Below are 21,214 nucleotides of genomic sequence, written 5' to 3' on the forward strand. Positions count from 1 at the left end.
GATACAATTTCAGAGATTTGTGAGAAGCAATGGATGTCTTTGTGTCGCCTTTCCCGGAGCCGCGGGGATTATTGGACGGTTTTATCCAGAAACAGACGACATTTTCGTCGCTTTTTATTGCACTTATTTGTTAGATTCAGAGACAAAAATCAAGTCGTTCTGGAGTGTCTGCCACTTGTCCTCACAGGTCTTCTGGTGACGGGCACAGCCGCAGCGACGCCTCGGTCACCGCTGTGTTTGGGGCCGATCAGGTGATCGCTTTGTCTCGGATTTCACCAATATTATATAATGGTAATTGGTCAATTGCGCCAATGACCTCATCACTGCAGATCAGCAGCTTAACACACCGACACTAGCGCACCAGTGAATGCTACCAACCAGATCGGCCGATTTCCCGTGCTAGCAATGATAAACTGAACACAGCTCAGTCACGAGCAGAGGATGTTCCGATGGTGGAATCTCCGAAGATCAGTGTAATAAATGCATTCCTCTATTCCGCGTGTTACTTTCTTAGTAGAGAACTCAGTGGATGGTGCAGCGGAGAACTACAATCCCCGGCAGCCATGGGAGAGCTGCTGAGAGCGGTAGTGCAGCCCGGACACGGCCGCCTCCCGGGTCACGTGGTGATCTGACACACAACGCGGGTTCCCGCCACTGCCAGGTCACATGACCCGTCAGGCCACGCCCTCTCAGCGCGAGCGTTTGTTGCTGGGAACACGTGACGTACTTCCGGGACATGGCGCCCACGTGGTGAGAGCCCAGCGACTCCGGTGTGCGTGACGTCACTATACGGAACCGGGTGACCCGAACCGTCCACCATGAAGATCACCCGGCAGAAACACGCCAAGAAGAACATTAACTTCTACAAACACAACTTCCGCTTCCGGGAGCCGTTCCAGGTGCTGCTGGACGGGACGTTCTGCCAGGCGGCGCTGAAGAACAAGATCCAGATCAAGGAGCAGCTGCCCAAGTATCTGATGGGAGAGGTGCAGCTGTGCACGACCAGGTGAGGGGCTCTGCAGGGTTTATTGCCTTCCTAGGGCCCTTTCCTCCCCCCCTCTGCCCTCCTAGGGGCCCCTTCCTCCCCCCCCCCCCTCTGCCTTCCTAGGGGCCCCTTCCTTCCCCCCTGCCTTCCTAGGGGCCCCTTCCTTCCCCCCCCCCCCCGCCTTCCTAGGGGCCCCTTCCTTCCCCCCCTCTGCCTTCCTAGGGGCCCCTTCCTCCCCCCCTCTGCCTTCCTTGGGGCCCCTTCCTCCCCCCCCTCTGCCTTCCTAGGGGCCCCTTCCTCCCCCCCCCCCTCTGCCTTCCTAGGGGCCCCTTCCTCCCCCCCCCCCTCTGCCTTCCTAGGGGCCCCTTCCTCCCCCCCCTCTGCCTTCCTTGGGGCCCCTTCCTCCCCCCCCTCTGCCTTCCTAGGGGCCCCTTCCTCCCTCCCCCCCCCTCTGCCTTCCTAGGGGCCCCTTCCTTCCTCCCTCCCCCCCCTCTGCCTTCCTAGGGGCCCCTTCCTCCCCCCCCCCTCTGCCTTCCTAGGGGCCCCTTCCTCCCCCCCCCTCTGCCTTCCTAGGGGCCCCTTCCTCCCCCCCCCTCTGCCTTCCTAGGGGCCCCTTCCTCCCCCCCCCTCTGCCTTCCTAGGGGCCCCTTCCTCCCCCCCCCCCTCTGCCTTCCTAGGGGCCCCTTCCTCCCCCCCCTCTGCCTTCCTAGGGGCCCCTTCCTCCCCCCCCCTCTGCCTTCCTAGGGGCCCCTTCCTCCCCCCCCCCTCTGCCTTCCTAGGGGCCCCTTCCTCCCCCCCCCCCCCTCTGCCTTCCTAGGGGCCCCTTCCTCCCCCCCCCCCTCTGCCTTCCTAGGGGCCCCTTCCTCCCCCCCCCCCCCCTCTGCCTTCCTAGGGGCCCCTTCCTCCCCCCCTCTCTGCCTTCCTAGGGGCCCCTTCCTCCCCCCCCTCTCTGCCTTCCTAGGGGCCCCTTCCTCCCCCCCCTCTCTGCCTTCCTAGGGGCCCCTTCCTCCCCCCCCTCTCTGCCTTCCTAGGGGCCCCTTCCTCCCCCCCCCCCCTCTGCCTTCCTAGGGGCCCCTTCCTCCCCCCCCCCCCTCTGCCTTCCTAGGGGCCCCTTCCTCCCCCCCCCCCTCTGCCTTCCTAGGGGCCCCTTCCTCCCCCCCCCCCTGCCTTCCTAGGGGCCCCTTCCTCCCCCCCCCTCTGCCTTCCTAGGGGCCCCTTCCTCCCCCCCCCCTCTGCCTTCCTAGGGGCCCCTTCCTCCCCCCCCCCCTCTGCCTTCCTAGGGGCCCCTTCCTCCCCCCCCCCCCTCTGCCTTCCTAGGGGCCCCTTCCTCCCCCCCCCCCTCTGCCTTCCTAGGGGCCCCTTCCTCCCCCCCCCCTCTGCCTTCCTAGGGGCCCCTTCCTCCCCCCCCCCCTCTGCCTTCCTAGGGGCCCCTTCCTCCCCTTCCCCCCTGGTGTTCTCACTCAGAGCCATCTTTCCCTGTACCTGTGAGGTCAGACCATTGAGGAGAGCAGAGCGGGGGGCCAGGAAGACAGCGGATGATCAGAGCGGGGTGAGTGTGGTTTTGTTATTTTCCATCCCCTCCTGGCCGTCCGTTACGTTTCGGGGTCTTCAGACCTCGGAGTGTAATGTTCGGCCTCTTCTGATGGCGGCCGGCGCTCAGCCGCTTTGTTCTGAGTGAATTAGGTACAAATTGAAGTTTCGGGAAGATTTTCTGCCGATCTGACACATGAGAATGTTGGGGGATTGGCTCTGAGATCCCACACCCAGATCCTCTCAGCCCCTCAGTGTCTGTAGTGCGGACCCCACCACGCTCATCAGAGGGGCGGTACCTGTGTCATGTATGATTTCTGCTGCACTTGGCTCTGACACAGACAAGTCCACCTCAGCCTTTACCTAGCCAATCGGTGCCTCCGTTATTGAGGAATCAATATGCAAATGAGGCTGCGGTGCTCTGGGGTGACGGTGCACTTGCCAAGACTCTGTCTCCCCAGCTCTACTTCCCCTCCATCACCGCCAGCTTTTAGTGCCTGCTGCCGGTCTGTAGAGGTCACGCAGGAGGTTTTGCCGCCTGCCTCCTCCGGAGTCTGATGGCAGCCGGTGATCACCTCCTACCTCTGCCCCGTCCAGGCCGTGCGGCCGGTGTTCATCTATCTTTTCCATCTGTAACACTCGGTGGGGCCGGTTCATTAAGCCGTCAGCGTCCATGACGGAACATGTGCCACGATCCGTACCTTAGTACCAGCCCCCCCGCAACGAGATCACAGGGAGCTGAAGGGTTACTAAGATGGCTGCTCCCATAAACCATTCACCTCTTGGAGTCTGCTCTACCTTGTGATCGACAGCATTCACTCCTAGAGCAAAGGCTGCCATGTATGTGTGCCTGCCCACTGACACCTGCTGCCCTCCGCTGTCTCCAACCCCGGCTGCCATCACATCAGCCAGTCACGGGCTCCTACCTGGTGTATAATGCACACACCGTGACTGCACCAGCAGAATAGTGAGTGCAGCTCTGGAGTATAATACAGGATGTAACTCAGGATCAGTAATGTAATGTATGTACACAGTGACTGCACCAGCAGAATAGTGAGTGCAGCTCTGGGGTATAATACAGGATGTAACTCAGGATCAGTAATGTAATGTATGTACACAGTGACTGCACCAGCAGAATAGTGAGTGCAGCTCTGGGGTATAATACAGGATGTAACTCAGGATCAGTAATGTAATGTATGTACACAGTGACTGCACCAGCAGAATAGTGAGTGCAGCTCTGGGGTATAATACAGGATGTAACTCAGGATCAGTAATGTAATGTATGTACACAGTGACTGCACCAGCAGAATAGTGAGTGCAGCTCTGGAGTATAATACAGGATGTAACTCCGGATCAGTAATGTATGTGCACAGTGACTGCACCAGCAGAATAGTGAGTGCAGCTCTGGAGTATAATACAGGATGTAACTCAGGATCAGTAATGTAATGTATGTACACAGTGACTGCACCAGCAGACTAGTGAGTGCAGCTCTGGGGTATAATACAGGATGTAACTCAGGATCAGTAATGTATATACACAGTGACTGCACCAGCAGAATAGTGAGTGCAGCTCTGGGGTATAATACAGGATGTAACTCAGGATCAGTAATGTAATGTATGTACACAGTGACTGCACCAGCAGAATAGTGAGTGCAGCTCTGGAGTATAATACAGGATGTAACTCAGGATCAGTAATGTAATGTATGTGCACAGTGACTGCACCAGCAGAATAGTGAGTGCAGCTCTGGAGTATAATACAGGATGTAACTCAGGATCAGTAATGTAATGTATGTACACAGTGACTGCACCAGCAGACTAGTGCGTGCAGCTCTGGGGTATAATACAGGATTTAACTCAGGATCAGTAATGTATATACACAGTGACTGCACCAGCAGAATAGTGAGTGCAGCTCTGGGGTATAATACAGGATGTAACTCAGGATCAGTAATGTATATACACAGTGACTGCACCAGCAGAATAGTGAATGCAGCTCTGGGGTATAATACAGAAGGTAACTCAGGATCAGTAATGTATATACACAGTGACTGCACCAGCAGAATAGTGAGTGCAGCTCTGGAGTATAATACAGGATGTAACTCAGGATCAGTAATGTAATGTATGTACACAGTGACTGCACCAGCAGAATAGTGAGTGCAGCTCTGGGGTATAATACAGGATGTAACTCAGGATCAGTAATGTATTGTATGTACACAGTGTCTGCACCAGCAGAATAGTGAGTGCAGCTCTGGGGTATAATACAGGATGTAACTCAGGATCAGTAATGTATGTACACAGTGACTGCACCAGCAGAATAGTGAGGGCAGCTCTGGGGTATAATACAGGATGTAACTCAGGATCAGTAATGTAATGTATGTACACAGTGACTGCACCAGCAGAATAGTGAGGGCAGCTCTGGGGTATAATACAGGATGTAACTCAGTATCAGTAATGTATGTACACAGTGACTGCACCAGCAGAATAGTGAGTGCAGCTCTGGAGTATAATACAGGATGTAAGACTAGTTTCACACTAGTATATTTTACATGCAGCGCACGGCGCCGCTAAGCCCCGTCCGGTCATCTAATATCGCACACGGCTGCATGCGATCTGCGCACCCTCTCTTTAGCATAGGGTGTGCATACCGTGCGCTAGTAGGATTTTTGCGTGCGATGCGCACTTTTGAAGGTGCGCCGGTGTGCGCCGAACGCACCATGTTGCACTTTGGCGCGCTCGGCGCCCCTTCAAAAGTGCGCATCGCACGCAAAAATCCTACTAGCGCACGGTATGCACACCCTATGCTAAAGAGAGGGTGCGCAGATCGCATGCAGCCGTGTGCGATAGTAGGAGGAGATGATGGGGCGGGGCTTAGCGGCGCCGTGCGCTGCCTGTAAAATACGCTAGTGTGAAACTAGCCTAACTCCGGATCAGTAATGTAATGTATGTACACAGTGACTGCACCAGCAGAATAGTGAGTGCAGCTCTGGGGTATAATACAGGAGGTAACTCAGGATCAGTAATATACTGTATGTACACAGTGACTGCACCAGCAGAATAGTGAGTGCAGCTCTGGAGTATAATACAGGATGTAACTCAGGATCAGTAATGTAATGTATGTACACAGTGACTGCACCAGCAGAGTAGTGAGTGCAGCTCTGGAGTATAATACAGGATGTAACTCAGGATCAGTAATGTAATGTATGTACACAGTGACTACACCAGCAGAGTAGTGAGCGCAGCTCTGAAGTATAATACAGGATGTAACTCAGGATCAGTAATGTAATGTATGTACACAGTGACTGCACCAGCAGAGTAGTGAGTGCAGCTCTGGAGTATAATACAGGATGTAACTCAGGATCAGTATCGTAATGTATATACACAGTGACTGCACCAGCAGAATAGTGAGTGCAGCTCTGGAGTATAATACAGAATGTAACTCAGGATCAGTAATGTAATGTATGTACAGTGACTGCACCAGCAGAATAGTGAGTGCAGCTCTGAAGTATAATACAGGATGTAACTCAGGATCAGTAATGTAATGTATGTACACAGTGACTGCACCAGCAGAGTAGTGAGTGCAGCTCTGGGGTATAATACAGGATGTAACTCAGGATCAGTATCGTAATGTATATACACAGTGACTGCACCAGCAGAATAGTGAGTGCAGCTCTGAAGTATAATACAGGATGAAACTCAGGATCAGTAATGTAATGTATGTACACAGTGACTGCACCAGCAGAATAGTGAGTGCAGCTCTGGGGTACAGGATCATAATGCAGTTTTCATATTTATCCCTGAATATGGTGGACCTATGATTTCTTTGTCTCTAATGAGGGTGACGCTTCGTGCTCTGTGTTAGATGACGTGCCTGTAATGATGTTTCTCTTTCTAGCTGCGTTATTAAGGAGCTGGAGTCCTTGGGAAAGGAGCTGTTCGGAGCTAAATTAATCGCCCAAAGATTTCAAGTGCGGAGCTGCGCTCATTTCCAGCGTCCTGTCAGCGGCTCGGCGTGCCTGTTATCCATGGTTGCAGATGACAACGCTCACCATTATTTCATCGCCACCCAGGTATCTGTGAGAAAACAATTTATTGCCCGGATGGCTCTCTGCCTGGTTACCTGGTGGGAGTTCAGTTGCTATGGAGAATGTGGAGTCTTGATGAACAGGCCGGGCGTCCATTATAATGGCCAGCGGGGCCCTGCTGAGAGAACATGGCATCGAAATACTACATGGACGTGCCCCTCACCTGTATTATCCCATTAGGATACATGATATCAGTGTAAGAGGTTAATGGAGCGGAGCCCACGGCCACCCACCTGTGGCGACGGGTCGCCATGACAACCCTGGGGCCTTCTGTGAAAGCCCCTGTCACTGCCATCTTGGTACTCCTATGAAGCCCAGTAGTCATTCCAACTATTTACTGCAGAAATGGAGGTTTTAGGTATATACAAAGAATCACAGGTCCAAGTCCCCCGAGGGGCTAGTAATAAACAATATCTTGCCACGGTTCCCGTTATTTTTTTATTTTATTTATTTATTTTTTTTTTTACAGTAGACGCACCACCCTAAAAAAAAGAAAAAACGTGGCGCAAAATGGTAGCGATAATAACTAGAGCTCCCCAAGCAAAAAGCCGTCCCCCCCCCACCCAGCTCCATCCACGGAGAAATACCAGTTGGTGGTCTCAGAAATTAGGATATTTCTGGTTTGCAAAGTACAGAATTTTTTTTTTTCCTTTTTGCCACCAAAAAAAGTTTGATATTGCCGTAATCATACTGATCTGGAAAATCATATTGCCAGGTCGTTTTTACCGCACAATGAACGTCGTAAAAACGGACCCTAAAAAGCAATGGTGGAAATGCGTTATGTTTTTCCTTTACCGTTTTTCTGAACTGAGATCCGTATGCGATCGGTCATCTTTCTGTATCTTCCTCAGTGATTTAGTTGCTGCACCGCCCTATCTTTATGGTCTGATGCAGTATAACATATGTGGCCTTTCTTGGTGTTAACACTCCTCATAGCTGATCCTTGTAAGGCTTCGCTCACTTCTGCATTGGGCAAATTCCATAAAAAATGGCGCACAATATAGTCTAGGGGAGATGCACTGTTTAGCTAAATATTAGTGACGGACCCCATTGTACTAAACTGGGCTTTAGCTGCTCCCTGCTCTTTATGGTTTCATGGAGCAAATGACCTGTGAAGTGATGGCTGAGGCCACCTATATTGGCAGGATCAGCCAACATTAGTCTGTTTATGGGGTCTTACCTGGCAGTGGATGATTGGGGAGGGGTGGAAAGCTCCTGGTATTTCTCAGTTGTAAATGCCAGATATTTCCTAATCCAGTTTCTAAAGGCTCCAGAGCACATTAGACTAAGGTTGGCTGACAGTCTGTATGGGGGTCCCTGAATTTCCTCCCCTATAAATGTTAGGGGTGATTAGGATCTGGTATGTCCGATTTGACTGGTGTGCACATACCTAGGTGTATGGCAGGGATCCCCAACCTGTGGCTCACGGCTGTCTGCTTCATCGGCACATGAGTGCCAAGCAGACAACCAGGCATTTGCAACACATTTTCACTTTCAGTTTCATACATTGTAAGTAGGGGGGTTGGGGCAGCATGAGGTTAACCAAGTATAAGATTAGATAAGGGCAGTGGAGAACAGTGACACACAAGAAGTAAGAAATGTCTATCTCCAGCAGAACTGCTTATCACTGTTGTTCATAGTTTGATAGAACATATTTATTTGAGTAACATTTATAAAATTCATATGAAAGTTCAATTATGAAATACATTTTTTTTTTTAAACCTGGAGTCGGTACATTTCTACCGACTCCAACCAAAACTAACTCCGACTCCACGACTCTGACTCCACAGCCCTGCACTAAACGCACATTTTACCTATGAATTGAGAACATAGAAAAATAAAAAAAGGAGGAGAAAGAAGCAGGTCTCTCTGATGAGATATATTACAAGGTTTCTTATTTTTGAATGTCCTATTGATTTAGGGAATAAAAATTAAAAAAAAAAAAAAAAAAAAAAATCCGCTGCCTTCCCCAAAATGGCCTCATCGCGTTATTTCCTTCTAATGTCACCATCGTCAGATCCCTACTGGCTGCTGCCCGAAGTCTAGGCTTCATCAAGCACGCCGATCCCTAGCACCACTCATGCATGTTGGAGCCATCCCCCTACGGTCGCCATCAAGTGCCTATCTGCATTCTACCATCTAAATCGCCCCCCGCTCACCACCCACCCGTCATTGCCCACAGCAGGTAGCTTCCGTCCAATTGTCTTCTCCGCAGACCACGGACCTAATCCCAGGGCCGCCTGTGTGAAAGGCTAGGGTTCATACCAAATTACTTAAAGCCCCTAGAATTGTGCTCTGCTGTTCCTTGGATTTCCTAATTTGGCAGAGGTCTAAGGGGTAACGTTTCTCCTTGTGAACAGTGACAAGTGTGAGGAGACTTATATGCCATGCATGCTCCTCTGGGAAATTAAATATGCACATTTTAGGATCGCCGCTTCCTACAGGTGGCGCTAGAGTTCCTCTGTGAAGAGACAATCTGGCAAGTAACTTAATAAATCCTCCCGAGGTAAAACCTACTGGAAACGTGATGGAGAGCAGAGAGGCGTGCGGTGTCCAGAATCAGGAATAGCACTGGCGAGCACAAGTACAAATACAGGAGCCATACACTTACGCTCCATATGGCCGGCAAGTGTCGGCACCCTTCTGGCGTGCATCTCATATATACAACAGACGACACAACCGCAACGTGCACCGATACGTCCAGTTATCACTTATATTCCACATTAACACCAGGGTCACAGGTCACACAGGGTGGGGTTATGCATTTAATTGCTAGATAAAAAGAATTATTTATTTAGGTTTTTTTTTTGCTTATTTCTGATTTTTCAAAGACAATGATAAAAAGAAAAAAAAACAAAAAACTACAATGTGTTGTGAAATGGCGAGTCAAACCGAAGAGACAAAGACTTGTTCTGTGAGGTCAGAAGTGAAGCAAAAGGCAAACATGTCACAATTGGTGAAGTATATCACACACCGTCCACACATGAACGTGCTGCTGGACACAAAGGGGATCTGTGACAAGAGAAAAGCCCCGATTCCAGTGATGTGTCACTTACTGGGCTGCTTGCTGTAGTTTTGATAAAAATCACTGTTTTATCAACAGGAGATTATCACGAGAGGACTAGTAAACCAGCTGCCATGTAGTCCTCCATATTCATGAGCGTCGTATAACCCCGCCCCTGATTGGCTACTTTCTGCCTCTGCACAGTGGTATGGGTGGGGTTATACAAAGCTCTGACATATCTGCAGAAGAGAAAACACGGATTCAATCAAAGGTGCAGTACGCAGCCCAGTAAGTGACACATCACAGGAAGCCGTATCACAACCAATAGTGGATAGTTAGTGATTGGTTATTCTAGTTATTGTGGGTCCGGACGAGCATCTACAATTCTTCTTCATACTATATTTATAATTGCCAGTGTAAAATTTGTGCCAGTCACATCCGCAAATTTAGAATAGCGGACGGGTGCAGGTCCTCCCTGATATTTATATGCAGTCGTCTGGCCAGAAATACAGACCAGACTGCAACATGCTGAGATCGTTATTTTTTTTTTTTCACAGCAGGATAGTACATAGGCCAAAACATCCTGCACAGGCAGCCGGCCCGCCCGGCGGAACCATCCTGCACAGGCAGCCGGCCCGCCCGGCGGAACCATCCTGCACAGGCAGCCGGCCCGCCCGGCGGAACCATCCTGCACAGGCAGCCGGCCCGCCCGGCGGAACCATCCTGCACAGGCAGCCGGCCCGCCCGGCGGAACCATCCTGCACAGGCAGCCGGCCCGCCCGGCGGAACCATCCTGCACAGGCAGCCGGCCCGCCCGGCGGAACCATCCTGCACAGGCAGCCGGCCCGCCCGGCGGAACCATCCTGCACAGGCAGCCGGCCCGCCCGGCGGAACCATCCTGCACAGGCAGCCGGCCCGCCCGGCGGAACCATCCTGCACAGGCAGCCGGCCCGCCCGGCGGAACCATCCTGCACAGGCAGCCGGCCCGCCCGGCGGAACCATCCTGCACAGGCAGCCGGCCCGCCCGGCGGAACCATCCTGCACAGGCAGCCGGCCCGCCCGGCGGAACCATCCTGCACAGGCAGCCGGCCCGCCCGGCGGAACCATCCTGCACAGGCAGCCGGCCCGCCCGGCGGAACCATCCTGCACAGGCAGCCGGCCCGCCCGGCGGAACCATCCTGCACAGGCAGCCGGCCCGCCCGGCGGAACCATCCTGCACAGGCAGCCGGCCCGCCCGGCGGAACCATCCTGCACAGGCAGCCGGCCCGCCCGGCGGAACCATCCTGCACAGGCAGCCGGCCCGCCCGGCGGAACCATCCTGCACAGGCAGCCGGCCCGCCCGGCGGAACCATCCTGCACAGGCAGCCGGCCCGCCCGGCGGAACCATCCTGCACAGGCAGCCGGCCCGCCCGGCGGAACCATCCTGCACAGGCAGCCGGCCCGCCCGGCGGAACCATCCTGCACAGGCAGCCGGCCCGCCCGGCGGAACCATCCTGCACAGGCAGCCGGCCCGCCCGGCGGAACCATCCTGCACAGGCAGCCGGCCCGCCCGGCGGAACCATCCTGCACAGGCAGCCGGCCCGCCCGGCGGAACCATCCTGCACAGGCAGCCGGCCCGCCCGGCGGAACCATCCTGCACAGGCAGCCGGCCCGCCCGGCGGAACCATCCTGCACAGGCAGCCGGCCCGCCCGGCGGAACCATCCTGCACAGGCAGCCGGCCCGCCCGGCGGAACCATCCTGCACAGACAGCCGGCTCAGCAGTGCCACCAGGACAGACAGCCGGCTCAGCAGTGCCACCAGGACAGACAGCCGGCTCAGCAGTGCCACCAGGACAGACAGCCGGCTCAGCAGCACCATCAAGACACAATGCCGGCTGTCAGTCAGTCAATGCTTCCTATATACTGACCGGTCACTGAAGCCGTCCATGGACCATGATTTTTTGGACTCACCGATGCACTCCTGGCCTGAACACAACAGCCTCACTAAACGGTTCAGTTCGGGATAAGAGGCCCACTCACTCTCAGTCCTTAGATCGTCCGGGATATATGAATGTGTGAATAAGGCCTTAGGCCACTCCGCCATCCGTGGGTTACAGTCAGAGGACGGACGGTGAGGCACACAGTAACCCTGGGCCTCCCAAACGCGACGGCCTCAGGCATATACGTACCGCCTAACGATGGAAGATCATAATGAGAGACACTCGTGGTGGAGCAGAAGTTTGTGTTTTATGCCAAGTCAGTACCTCTCCCTCCTGTATGTGTCCACACTGAGATATTACTCCTAGCGAAGCCAGTAACTGTTTCCACACAATATGGCACCATGTTCATGGTCTCCATGATGACCCCATACAGTGTGATGTCTCCACAGTGTACGCACAGCTCTGCTACATCCACACACTGCACCTCGTCTCTGCTGATAGCCAATGGAGGAGTGTGCAGAGACAGAATATCCTGCCAGGACGTCCAGGGCAGGTGAGAATTTCCCATGATGAAGCATTCGTGCTGCGCTTTCCTCATACTGGGCTCCAACAGCACCGGGTCCTGGCCTCAGTCTCTGCATACACGGAAGGGTGGAGGAGAGATCAGACGGCTCCCTGCTCCACGGCTACACTCACCAGTGTCCTGAGAAGACGACAGATGAAGTGGGGACATAAACTCCCCAAACTCAGAACAGTCAGACTGGACCCTTAAAAGGGAGGACAGCCCGTGCTCAAACCGTGACACACGGAAGTCTGAATTCAGCCCAAGGGTCTCACAACAATGAGAAAAATGGTGCAGTTATTCTGATGAGAGAGGCATCAGTATTTCTTGGACGTGGAGAGGAAAAAAAAAGTTTCTCCATTTTCTTCATTCTGTCAGTCTGGGAAAATCAAACGGTAAAAACACATTTGAAAGGTAGACTCACCAAACCCTGACTAATGCACTGGCAGGATGCAGCAGACCTCCACTGATAAAGGCTGGGGCAGCACAGGTGCAAACCACTGATGAGAACAGCCAGTAACCCACAAATAGGGCTCGCATAGGACATCAGTCACACAGATAAGTGTGGTGCAAAGTGTCTGAACAGCCTATTAATGACGCCCATAGTATTAGCAGGCGGGCTGCTCAGCACTATATATATGCATCACACAGAAAAAACCAAGCCAACATGAAGAGGTCTAGCTGCATCCTGCAAAAATGATAAAAAGTGCAATAAGATAAAAAGATATGGGGTATTAGTTACTATTTTGGCCAAAGCAGATAGGCTCGCAACCCAACGTCAAGAGTCCCCAAATTTTGCGAGCCCCTAACACTAAGGCTGAGTTTTTTCGCGTTTCCGCGGCGATTTTAACCGCACGATTTTGCCGCGAAAAATAAGCATCCCATGCATTCCTATGGGATTCCGCAATGCTGTGCTAATGCTGCGGTTTTTACCGCGGCGGAATCACTTTGCGGTAAAAAACGCAGCATGTTCATTAATTTTGCAGCATCGCGGCGATCCCGCACCCATAGGAATGCATTGTTCTGCTTACTTCCCGCATGTGGCTGTGCACACCATGCGAAAAGTAAGAAGAACATTTGCGGATGGTACCGACGGTCCGGAGGAGAGGAGACTGTTCTCCGGGCTTTGGATACCATATCCAGGTAAAAAATAGAATTTAAAATAAAAAATATTGTTATTCTCACCTTCCGACGTCCCGCGCAGCCTTCCCGCCTCTCTCCACGCTCCCGGTCCCAGAAAGCCTTTGCGAGCGATGACGTCCGTTCTCGCAGGATCGCGAAGTCTCGCGGTCATCGCGATCCCGCGAAAACGGACGTCATTGCGGTAAATATCGCAAAGGATTACTGGGACCGGGAGCGTGGAGAGAGGCGGGAAGCCTGCGCGGGACGGTAGGAATAACAATATTTTTTTTAAATTATTTTTTACATTCTGTCTTTTACTATTGATGCCGCATAGGCAGCCTCAATAGTAAAAAGTTGGTCTCACTCGTCAAACACTATGTTTGACGAGTGTGACCAACCTGTCAATCAGTTCTCCAAGCGATGCTCCAGATCGCTTGGAAAACGCTAGCAATTCTGCAAGCTAATTACGCTTGCAAAATGCTAGTTTTTCCGCGGAAATTTAAAATGCGATTTTCCCGCTGAATGGAATTCTGGAATTCTCGCGGTAATTTCCGCTACGTGTGAACCCAGCCTAAATCTTAACAGCGCACAAAAGGAAAAAATTCCCAAAAATTCTGATGTCCTATGCAAGCCTTATTTGCGTGCATTTTTTCCACTAGGCAGCCAGACCCTCTTGGGTTACTGGCTGTTCTCATCAGTGGTTTGCACCTGTGCTGCCCCAGCCTTTATCAATGGAGGTCTGCTGCATCCTGCTAGTGCATTAGTCAGGGTTTTGGTGAGTCAACCTTTCAAACTGATTTTTTGAATTTTTTCCTTATGTGCGCTGTTTAAAATCAAACGGTACTCAGATGTCATCAGAGTGCAGTCCAGTTCCCCCCCCCAAGAACCCACAGACTGGAGGCCAGGGTGCGCATGGGTTCCCCATCTGGAGGCAGAGACAGCCAAGGGTGCACAGACACATCAGGAGGAGGCAACCTTAACCTCCATGTCTTGTCCTCCTCCTCTAGACTAGATCATACTAGGTGTGCGTCTTCCAAGCATCTCACAGCTGCCTGCTACTCAGAAGAGGAAGACTGTAAGAAGTATTATCCTTTCAACAAACTTTGCATCAGTTAACTGTGAGTACATGAGGAATAATAACAGTATTACTGACCACTATATCAGTTGTACGACCTGGCAATAATTTTGTACAATTGTTTTTAGGAAAAACAATTGTCATTTGGATTGTGAATGCAGAATTAAAAACCTGAGAATGTCAAAGAAGCATCACATTAAATCAGCTGTATTTGAACATTTCACCATCACTCAAGATAGAAAACATTATGTCTGTCAGTGTATGACAAATGATCCAGACGAAAACAAATGCTGTGAAGCCAAGATGAGTGCATATTCAGGCAAAGATAAAAATGCTCCTACCAGAGCTTCTAATCTAAAGAGACATTTACAGCGCTTTCATCCAGAAGTACTGAAAGCAGTGGATGAGAAAGACTGCATCCAAACCAATGAACCAGTGCCCAGCTCTTCCAGCCAAACAAAGGAGCAGAGAACTTTGCAGCCATCAGTTGCAAGATATTTTGTCAGTGACAAAGTTACTGTGACAATGACAGTAGATACATTTAAAAAACAGATCATAGAGCTTGTTGTAAATGATAGTGTGCCTATTTCATTATTTTCACGACCAGCTTTTAAGTGTCTGAATGGGGAAATGGCCCGCAAGCTTGGTGTTTCTCTGGAGAGAGAGAGTATTAGAAAATTAGTAATCGAAGAAGCTTTTAAACAAAAGGAAGAACTTAAAAAAACTCTCAAGGGATGCTTTCTGTTTCTTAAAATGGATGCCTGCACACGTCACAGAGTGAACTATTTTGCCATCAATGTCCGATTTGTTTGTGACAAAAATGAAATAGTTACCAAGACATTGGCAGTAAAAGACACCAAAGCTCATCACACCAGTGAGTTTCTCCAGGTCTTGGTGGAAAAGGTTCTGCAAGACTATGAACTTAAAAAAGAGCAAGTTCTTTCTGTCGTAACTGACAATGCTTCAAATATAAGTACTATTAAGCTAATGAATGAGAGTAATGATGGTGACCAGCAGCTAGAAGAACATTCTGGTTCCACAGACACAGAAATGTTTGAAATCGAGGAACACAGTATTGTAACTGAGGAGCAAACTGAAGTTGCTTCAGATGAACAGCAACATGATAGTTTAGATGATCTTGTTGAAACTGTGTCAATATGTTCTTTCATTCATCACATGCGCTGTGTTGTGCATACGCTACAGCTGGCTATAAGAGACAGTCTGCAAGAAGGATATGCTGCTGCACTGATTGGCAAGGTGAGAAAATTGGCTACTGTTGCCAGAACCCCTAAAGTTGACTCAATTTTGAAGAGACGTGCTGGAAAAGGGGCAATTATTGATCAAGCCACACGATGGGGCAGTACTTACTTAATGATTCAGCGCTTGGTTGAACTGAAAACCTTTCTTGTAGACATGGCTAACCCTCAACTGACGCTAAGTGAAAGTCAGTGGAATCAGGTGACTGAGCTGGAAAAATTGCTAGAGCACCCATTTACAGTGACTAAAAAATTACAAGCAGAGGACTTAACTCCAGGTATTTTCTTAAAGGAGTGGAAGAACCTGATGTTTCGCCTGTCCCAAAGAGGAGGGTTAATTGCAAGTGGCATTGCTACATCAATGAAACGGAGAGAGGAGCTACTATTACAAAATAACATTCTTTTGGCAGCTGTTTATGTAGACCCAATGCATCGGATTTTTCTAGATGATCAACAGCTAAGTAAAGGAAAAGAAGCTCTGTTTGGAATAGCAGTAAGGATGAAAGGGTTGCAGAACAGTCAGGAGGAACAAGAAGAATTTGGTCGTCCTGTCACATCTTCACCCTCATCATCAACTGATGAAGAATTCAATTTAAAAAAATATTTGGTTCACAAGGACCGTGCAAAGCGTTCCCGCATAGAAGAAGAGCCATCCCCATCAAGGAACACAGCCAGTACATTTCAGCAGAATTTTTCATGTGCACTAAAAGAAATTGAGAAATTTGACCGTTCATCAAAAATAACAGTGCAACAAGCGATTCCTCTGTATCCTGACATTGTCAGAGATGTTGCCCGAGTGGTTACTGCTTTGCCACCAACACAAGTTAGTGTAGAGAGGTTGTTCTCTGCTCTCAAAATAATTAGATCAGATTTGAGGGCATCCATGAAGGAGGATCTGACAGAGGCAATACTTTTTCTGAGGACAAATTTATAGATTTCTTCTTATTAACTGCAAAAGTGTTTATTGCATATTTACTTACAGTTTAGAAAAGTTTATAAAAGTTATTTGCTATATTCTAATTGTATTCTAATAAATGTAGTTTTTGCTCTAAGTGGTCTGATTACTTATATGATGGTGAGAAACTGAATAAGCACGATGTTTAATATTTTACAACAGTAAATTTGTTATGAATTGGTCATTTATGAAGGAGTCGGAGCCTGATAAAATCCAGGAGTCGGAGTCGGAGCCTGATAAAATCCAGGAGTCGGAGTCGCAATTGTGGATTACCGACTCCACAGCCCTGGTTTAGTGAAATACAGACTTTCCTATTAGTGAGCGAGATGACAGTTGGTGCTCATAACATTCTGTGAAGGTGGGAGGAGCTTAGACGAAGACAGACATTCTGCTGCAAGTTCTTTTACACTGACTGGTCTTGGAGCCATCAGGAGTAGAATTAATATGAATTTTCTTGTAAGCAAATGCATCAAATTTTTTTTTATTAGGGAGGGGTATAATCCTGTGCGTATATTTAGTGGTGTGAAGGCTCCAACCAATAAGGTTTAGCGCAAGTGCAGTATTTTGGCGCCTCTTATCTCGGGAAGTAAATAAATGGTTGACCATGTAGTGCAAGGATCTGGAGGAATTGCTCTGTTGTGACACTTAAAGGGGAGTCCCGACTTTCATGCGCCCACCTAAGAGGGTCTTGGCCATGATGTTCTCTCTTCTGTTGGGGCAGCAGGCAAACTCTGCCATCTGGGGGACCAGGAGGGATTATGTTTTGTTTTTATTTTATTTTTGTATATTGTATCTCTTTATTTCTTTTTTTAAACTCATTTTGGACTTTAACAATTTTTTTTTCTTTTTTTTTTTTCCCAGGACCAAGAACTTTCCAGCGCAGTGAAGAAACTCGCCGGCATCCCCCTGATGTTCATCATTCAGAACACGATGGTCCTCGACAAGCCGTCCCCCAGGTCCGTGGCCCAGGTCCAGGCTCTACAGGCCGGCCACCTGCTTCCCGAGCATCAGAAACACAACATCGCGCATTTGAAAATCGAGCAGGGTATCGCGCGTGTCACAGAACACAGAGGGAGGAAGAGGAAACGCATCGGGGGTCCCAACCCTTTAAGTTGCCTTAAGAAAAAGAAAAATCCCACAACGCCGACCCCCGAGCAAACAAAGAAGAAAAGGAAAAGAAAGAGAAACAAGCCTTCAGTAAATCCCACCCTAGAGACTGCATAACTGAGCCGAGACCCCCAAACTGACTGCTGCAGACTAGACACTTTATAGCCAGAGGAATCATAAAATTTGTACAGCCTGGCAGCTGCCTAACAGAAACAGCGCCACACTTGTCCAGTAGGCTGTGTCTAGTATTGCAGCCACGACTTAAATTTTACTAAATGGTATTTATTTCAGTAAATGAAATTGTGTGTTCTTTATTTGTGTTCAACTTGATTGCATTTTGCTTTCTCCTGAACCGCGACGAGTTGTCTCATTTATTGTACGTAGGGCTCCCATTATAGCAAGGTTCCCCAACTCCAGTCCTCAAGGCCCACCAACAGGTCAGGTTTTCAGGATTTCCTTAGCATTGCCAAGGTAATAATTGCATCACCTGTGCAGTACAAGGGAAATCCTGAAAACATGACCTGTTGGTGGGCCTTGAGGACTGGAGTTGGGGAACCCTGCACTATAGCGTTGGAGCTTGTTAGGAGTTGTAGTAGATAAGGTGGTCACGTGTTGGAGACTACTGGTCCAGGAAATACCCTTAATAGTATGGTGCACAAGCAGACTTTTTGAAGAGTTTTCAAAGCGAAAACTAAGCAAAGTCTTCACGTTTTTGAGAAGGATTTGTAGAATCTCTGCTTGAAAACCTCAAAAAAAAAAAATTAAACCTCTGTGTACACTTACCCTAAGAACAGTAAGAACAAATGACAGCAAAGAGAGCTGGATAAACTGACCACCCACATAATTAAAGCTCAGAGTGCCGGTGAAAAAGATGGAAATTCCAGCTCATCATAGGACAGTGTAGGACACACTGTATACATAGATAATATACCAAACAGAGAGAAACAGTGCAAAAAGTCCAGCGTACATATGGGTAAAAGTACAAATCTTTATTGAAATACCAAGTGCAGTAAAATTATGGAATAAAAAGTGACACTACAGAAACAGGCACTGTAATGCTGAACAACACACCTCAACATAATTCATATGATGGATAAGGTGCATCTCTGGCAGGGTAGGTGATGACATATATAAACAGAGAAAGTGGGGTGGAAAGTACATAACCAAAGTAAAGGGAAAATCCCTGACTAAACCACACTGAGTTGAAACCACCAATATCTCTGAGGATCTAAAAAGACACATACCAGGAAGAGAGGGTACTGCTCAGCATACACAGCCAACCCCGACGCGCGTTTCGATATAATTCCTTCCTCGGGGCGTGTGTAACAGCAGATGTCTGAACTATTTATAGAGGATCTCAGAAACAATAACCCTAATGGCGCCAGATGACACACAACCCTCCCCCCCCATCACGTCAGCGCAGACGCCGCTAGCGCCGACACACCCACGGGGCCCCGAGAGGTCAGACGCCAGCGACGGCCATCTTGGATAGTGGAAAAAGAAAAGGGCACAGCTCAAGCACATTTAAGCCATTAATGATAGTGTAAAAAGGCACGGTATGGTATAGCATAAGTATATAGAAGGGTATAATTGTGAAGACACCAAATACGGTAAATTCATAATAACCAAATAACGCTAAGAGTCGCGTCATCCGACGCATGCGCATACGTCATACTAGTGGCGGTAGCCATCTTTGAAATTGGAACACATAATAGTATATTACATAATACGTGTATGACCACACGGGACATGTTTTAACCCCTTTCTGACATCAGATGTACTATCCCGTCCATGGGACCCGGGCCCCTATGCCCATGGACGGGATAGTACGTCTAGCGCAATCAGCGGCGCCCACTTGGTAAGCGCCGCTGATAGCGGCCGGGTGTCAGCTGATTATCACAGCTGACACTCGGCACAATGTGTCAGGGGCGGTCACGGACCGCCCCCGACACGTTAACCCCTTGCACACCGCGATCAAACATGATCGCGGTGTACCGGGGGTTAAAGGGAAGCATCGGCAGGGAGGAGGCTCCCTCCGTGCTTCCCTGAGCCCCCCAGAGCAGCGCAATGTGCAGCGCTGCTGCGGGGGGGCTCTTTCCCTGCAGGTCCCCGGATCCAAGATGGCGACGGGGGCCTGCAGGGAGCTGGCTTCCTCAGTGCCTGCAAAGCGCAGGCATGAGGAAATCTGCAGTAGTGCCTGTGATGTGACAGATCAGCGATCTGTCACAGGACAGTGAAGTCCCACCTGGGACTATGTAATAAAGTTTAAAAAAAAGTTAATTTTAAAAAAATCGCCAAATAAATTAGAAAAAAAAAAAATATTCCCCCAATAAATCCATTTTTTGGAAATAATAAAAAAAAAACCTATAAAAGTACACATATTAGGTATCGCCGCGTCCGTAACGACCCGCCCTATAAAACTCCCATTAGTTAACCCCTTTAGCGAACCCCTTAAAAATAAAAAACGAAGCAAAAAATAATGATTTATTATCATACCGGCAAACGAAAAGTGTAATAACGTGCGATCAAAAAGACGCATATAAATGTCCATGGTACCACTGAAAACGTCATTTTGTCCCGCAAAAAACGAGCCGCAATACAGCATCATCAGCGGAAAAATAAAAGTTATAGCTCTCAGAATAAAGCGATGCAAAAATAATTATTTTTTATATAAAATAGTTTTCATTGCATAAAACCACCAAAACACAAACGACCTAAATGAGGTATCGCTGTAACCGTACTGACCCGAAGAATAAAACCGCTTTATCAATTTTACCGCACGCGGAACGGTGTACACGCACCCCCCCAAAAGAAATTCATGAAACGCTGGTTTTTGTTCATTCTGCGTTCCAAAAATCGGAATAAAAAGTGGTCAAAAAATGTCACGTGCCCGAAGATGGCACCAATAAAAACGTCAACTCGTCCCGCAAAAAATAAGACCTCACATGACTCTGTGGGTCAGAATATGGAAAAATTATAGCTCTCAATATGTGGTGATGCAAAAACTATTTTTACAATAAAAAGCGTCTTTTAGCGTGTGACAGCTGCCAAACATAAAAACCGCCATAAATAGTAAATCAAACCCCCCGTTATCACCCCCTTAGTTAGGGAAAAATAATAAAACTAAAAGAAAATGTATTTATTTCCGTTTTCCCATTAGGGTTAGGTCCAGGGTTAGGGCTAGGGTTAGGTCCAGGGCTAGGGTTAGGGTTGAGATTAGGGTTAGGGGTGTGTTGGGGTTTGGGTTGGAGTTAGAATTGGGGGTTTCCACTGTTTGGGCACATCAGGGGCTCTCCAAATGCAACATGGCGTCTGATCTCAATTCCAGCCTATTCTTTGAAAAAGTCAAGTGGTGCTCCTTCCCTTCCAAGCTCTGCCATGCGCCCAAACAGTGTTTTACCCCCACATGTAGGGTATCAGCCTACTCAAGACAAATTGCAAAACAGCTTTTGGGGTCCAATTTCTCTTGTTACCCTTAGGAAAATAAAAAATTGGGGGCAAAAATATCATTTTTGTGGAAAAAAATGATTTTATTTTCACGCCTGGGCGTTATAAACTTCTGTGAAGCACTTGGGGGTTCAAAGTGCTCACCACACATCTAGATAAGTTCCGTGGGGGGTC

The 21,214-nt window shown here is 49.2% G+C and overlaps 1 protein-coding gene across 1 annotated transcript; it reads left to right on the forward strand.

The window, feature by feature from the left end:
• The first annotated feature begins 694 nt into the window (after positions 1-694).
• UTP23 (UTP23 small subunit processome component) lies at positions 695-17,907 on the forward strand. The gene is made up of 3 exons (XM_073590225.1): positions 695-1,006; positions 6,404-6,578; positions 17,348-17,907. The coding sequence occupies exons 1-3, from the start codon at positions 819-821 to the stop codon at positions 17,708-17,710; spliced, it is 726 nt and encodes a 241-aa protein (XP_073446326.1). The 5' UTR covers positions 695-818; the 3' UTR covers positions 17,711-17,907.
• Positions 17,908-21,214: the final 3,307 nt, after the last annotated feature.

The sequence above is a fragment of the Dendrobates tinctorius genome, unplaced genomic scaffold (genome assembly GCF_039654945.1).
Source record: "Dendrobates tinctorius isolate UK_male_01 unplaced genomic scaffold, ASM3965494v1 ptg000116l, whole genome shotgun sequence".
Classification (NCBI taxonomy): domain Eukaryota; kingdom Metazoa; phylum Chordata; class Amphibia; order Anura; family Dendrobatidae; genus Dendrobates; species Dendrobates tinctorius.

Coding starts and splice junctions, on each gene's coding strand:
- UTP23 (XM_073590225.1), top strand. CDS start 819: ATGAAGATCACCCGGCAGAAACACGCCAAGAAGAACATTAACTTCTAC. Junction 1,007..6,403: donor GTGCAGCTGTGCACGACCAG/GTGAGGGGCTCT, acceptor TTCTCTTTCTAG/CTGCGTTATTAAGGAGCTGG. Junction 6,579..17,347: donor ATTATTTCATCGCCACCCAG/GTATCTGTGAGA, acceptor TTTTTTTCCCAG/GACCAAGAACTTTCCAGCGC.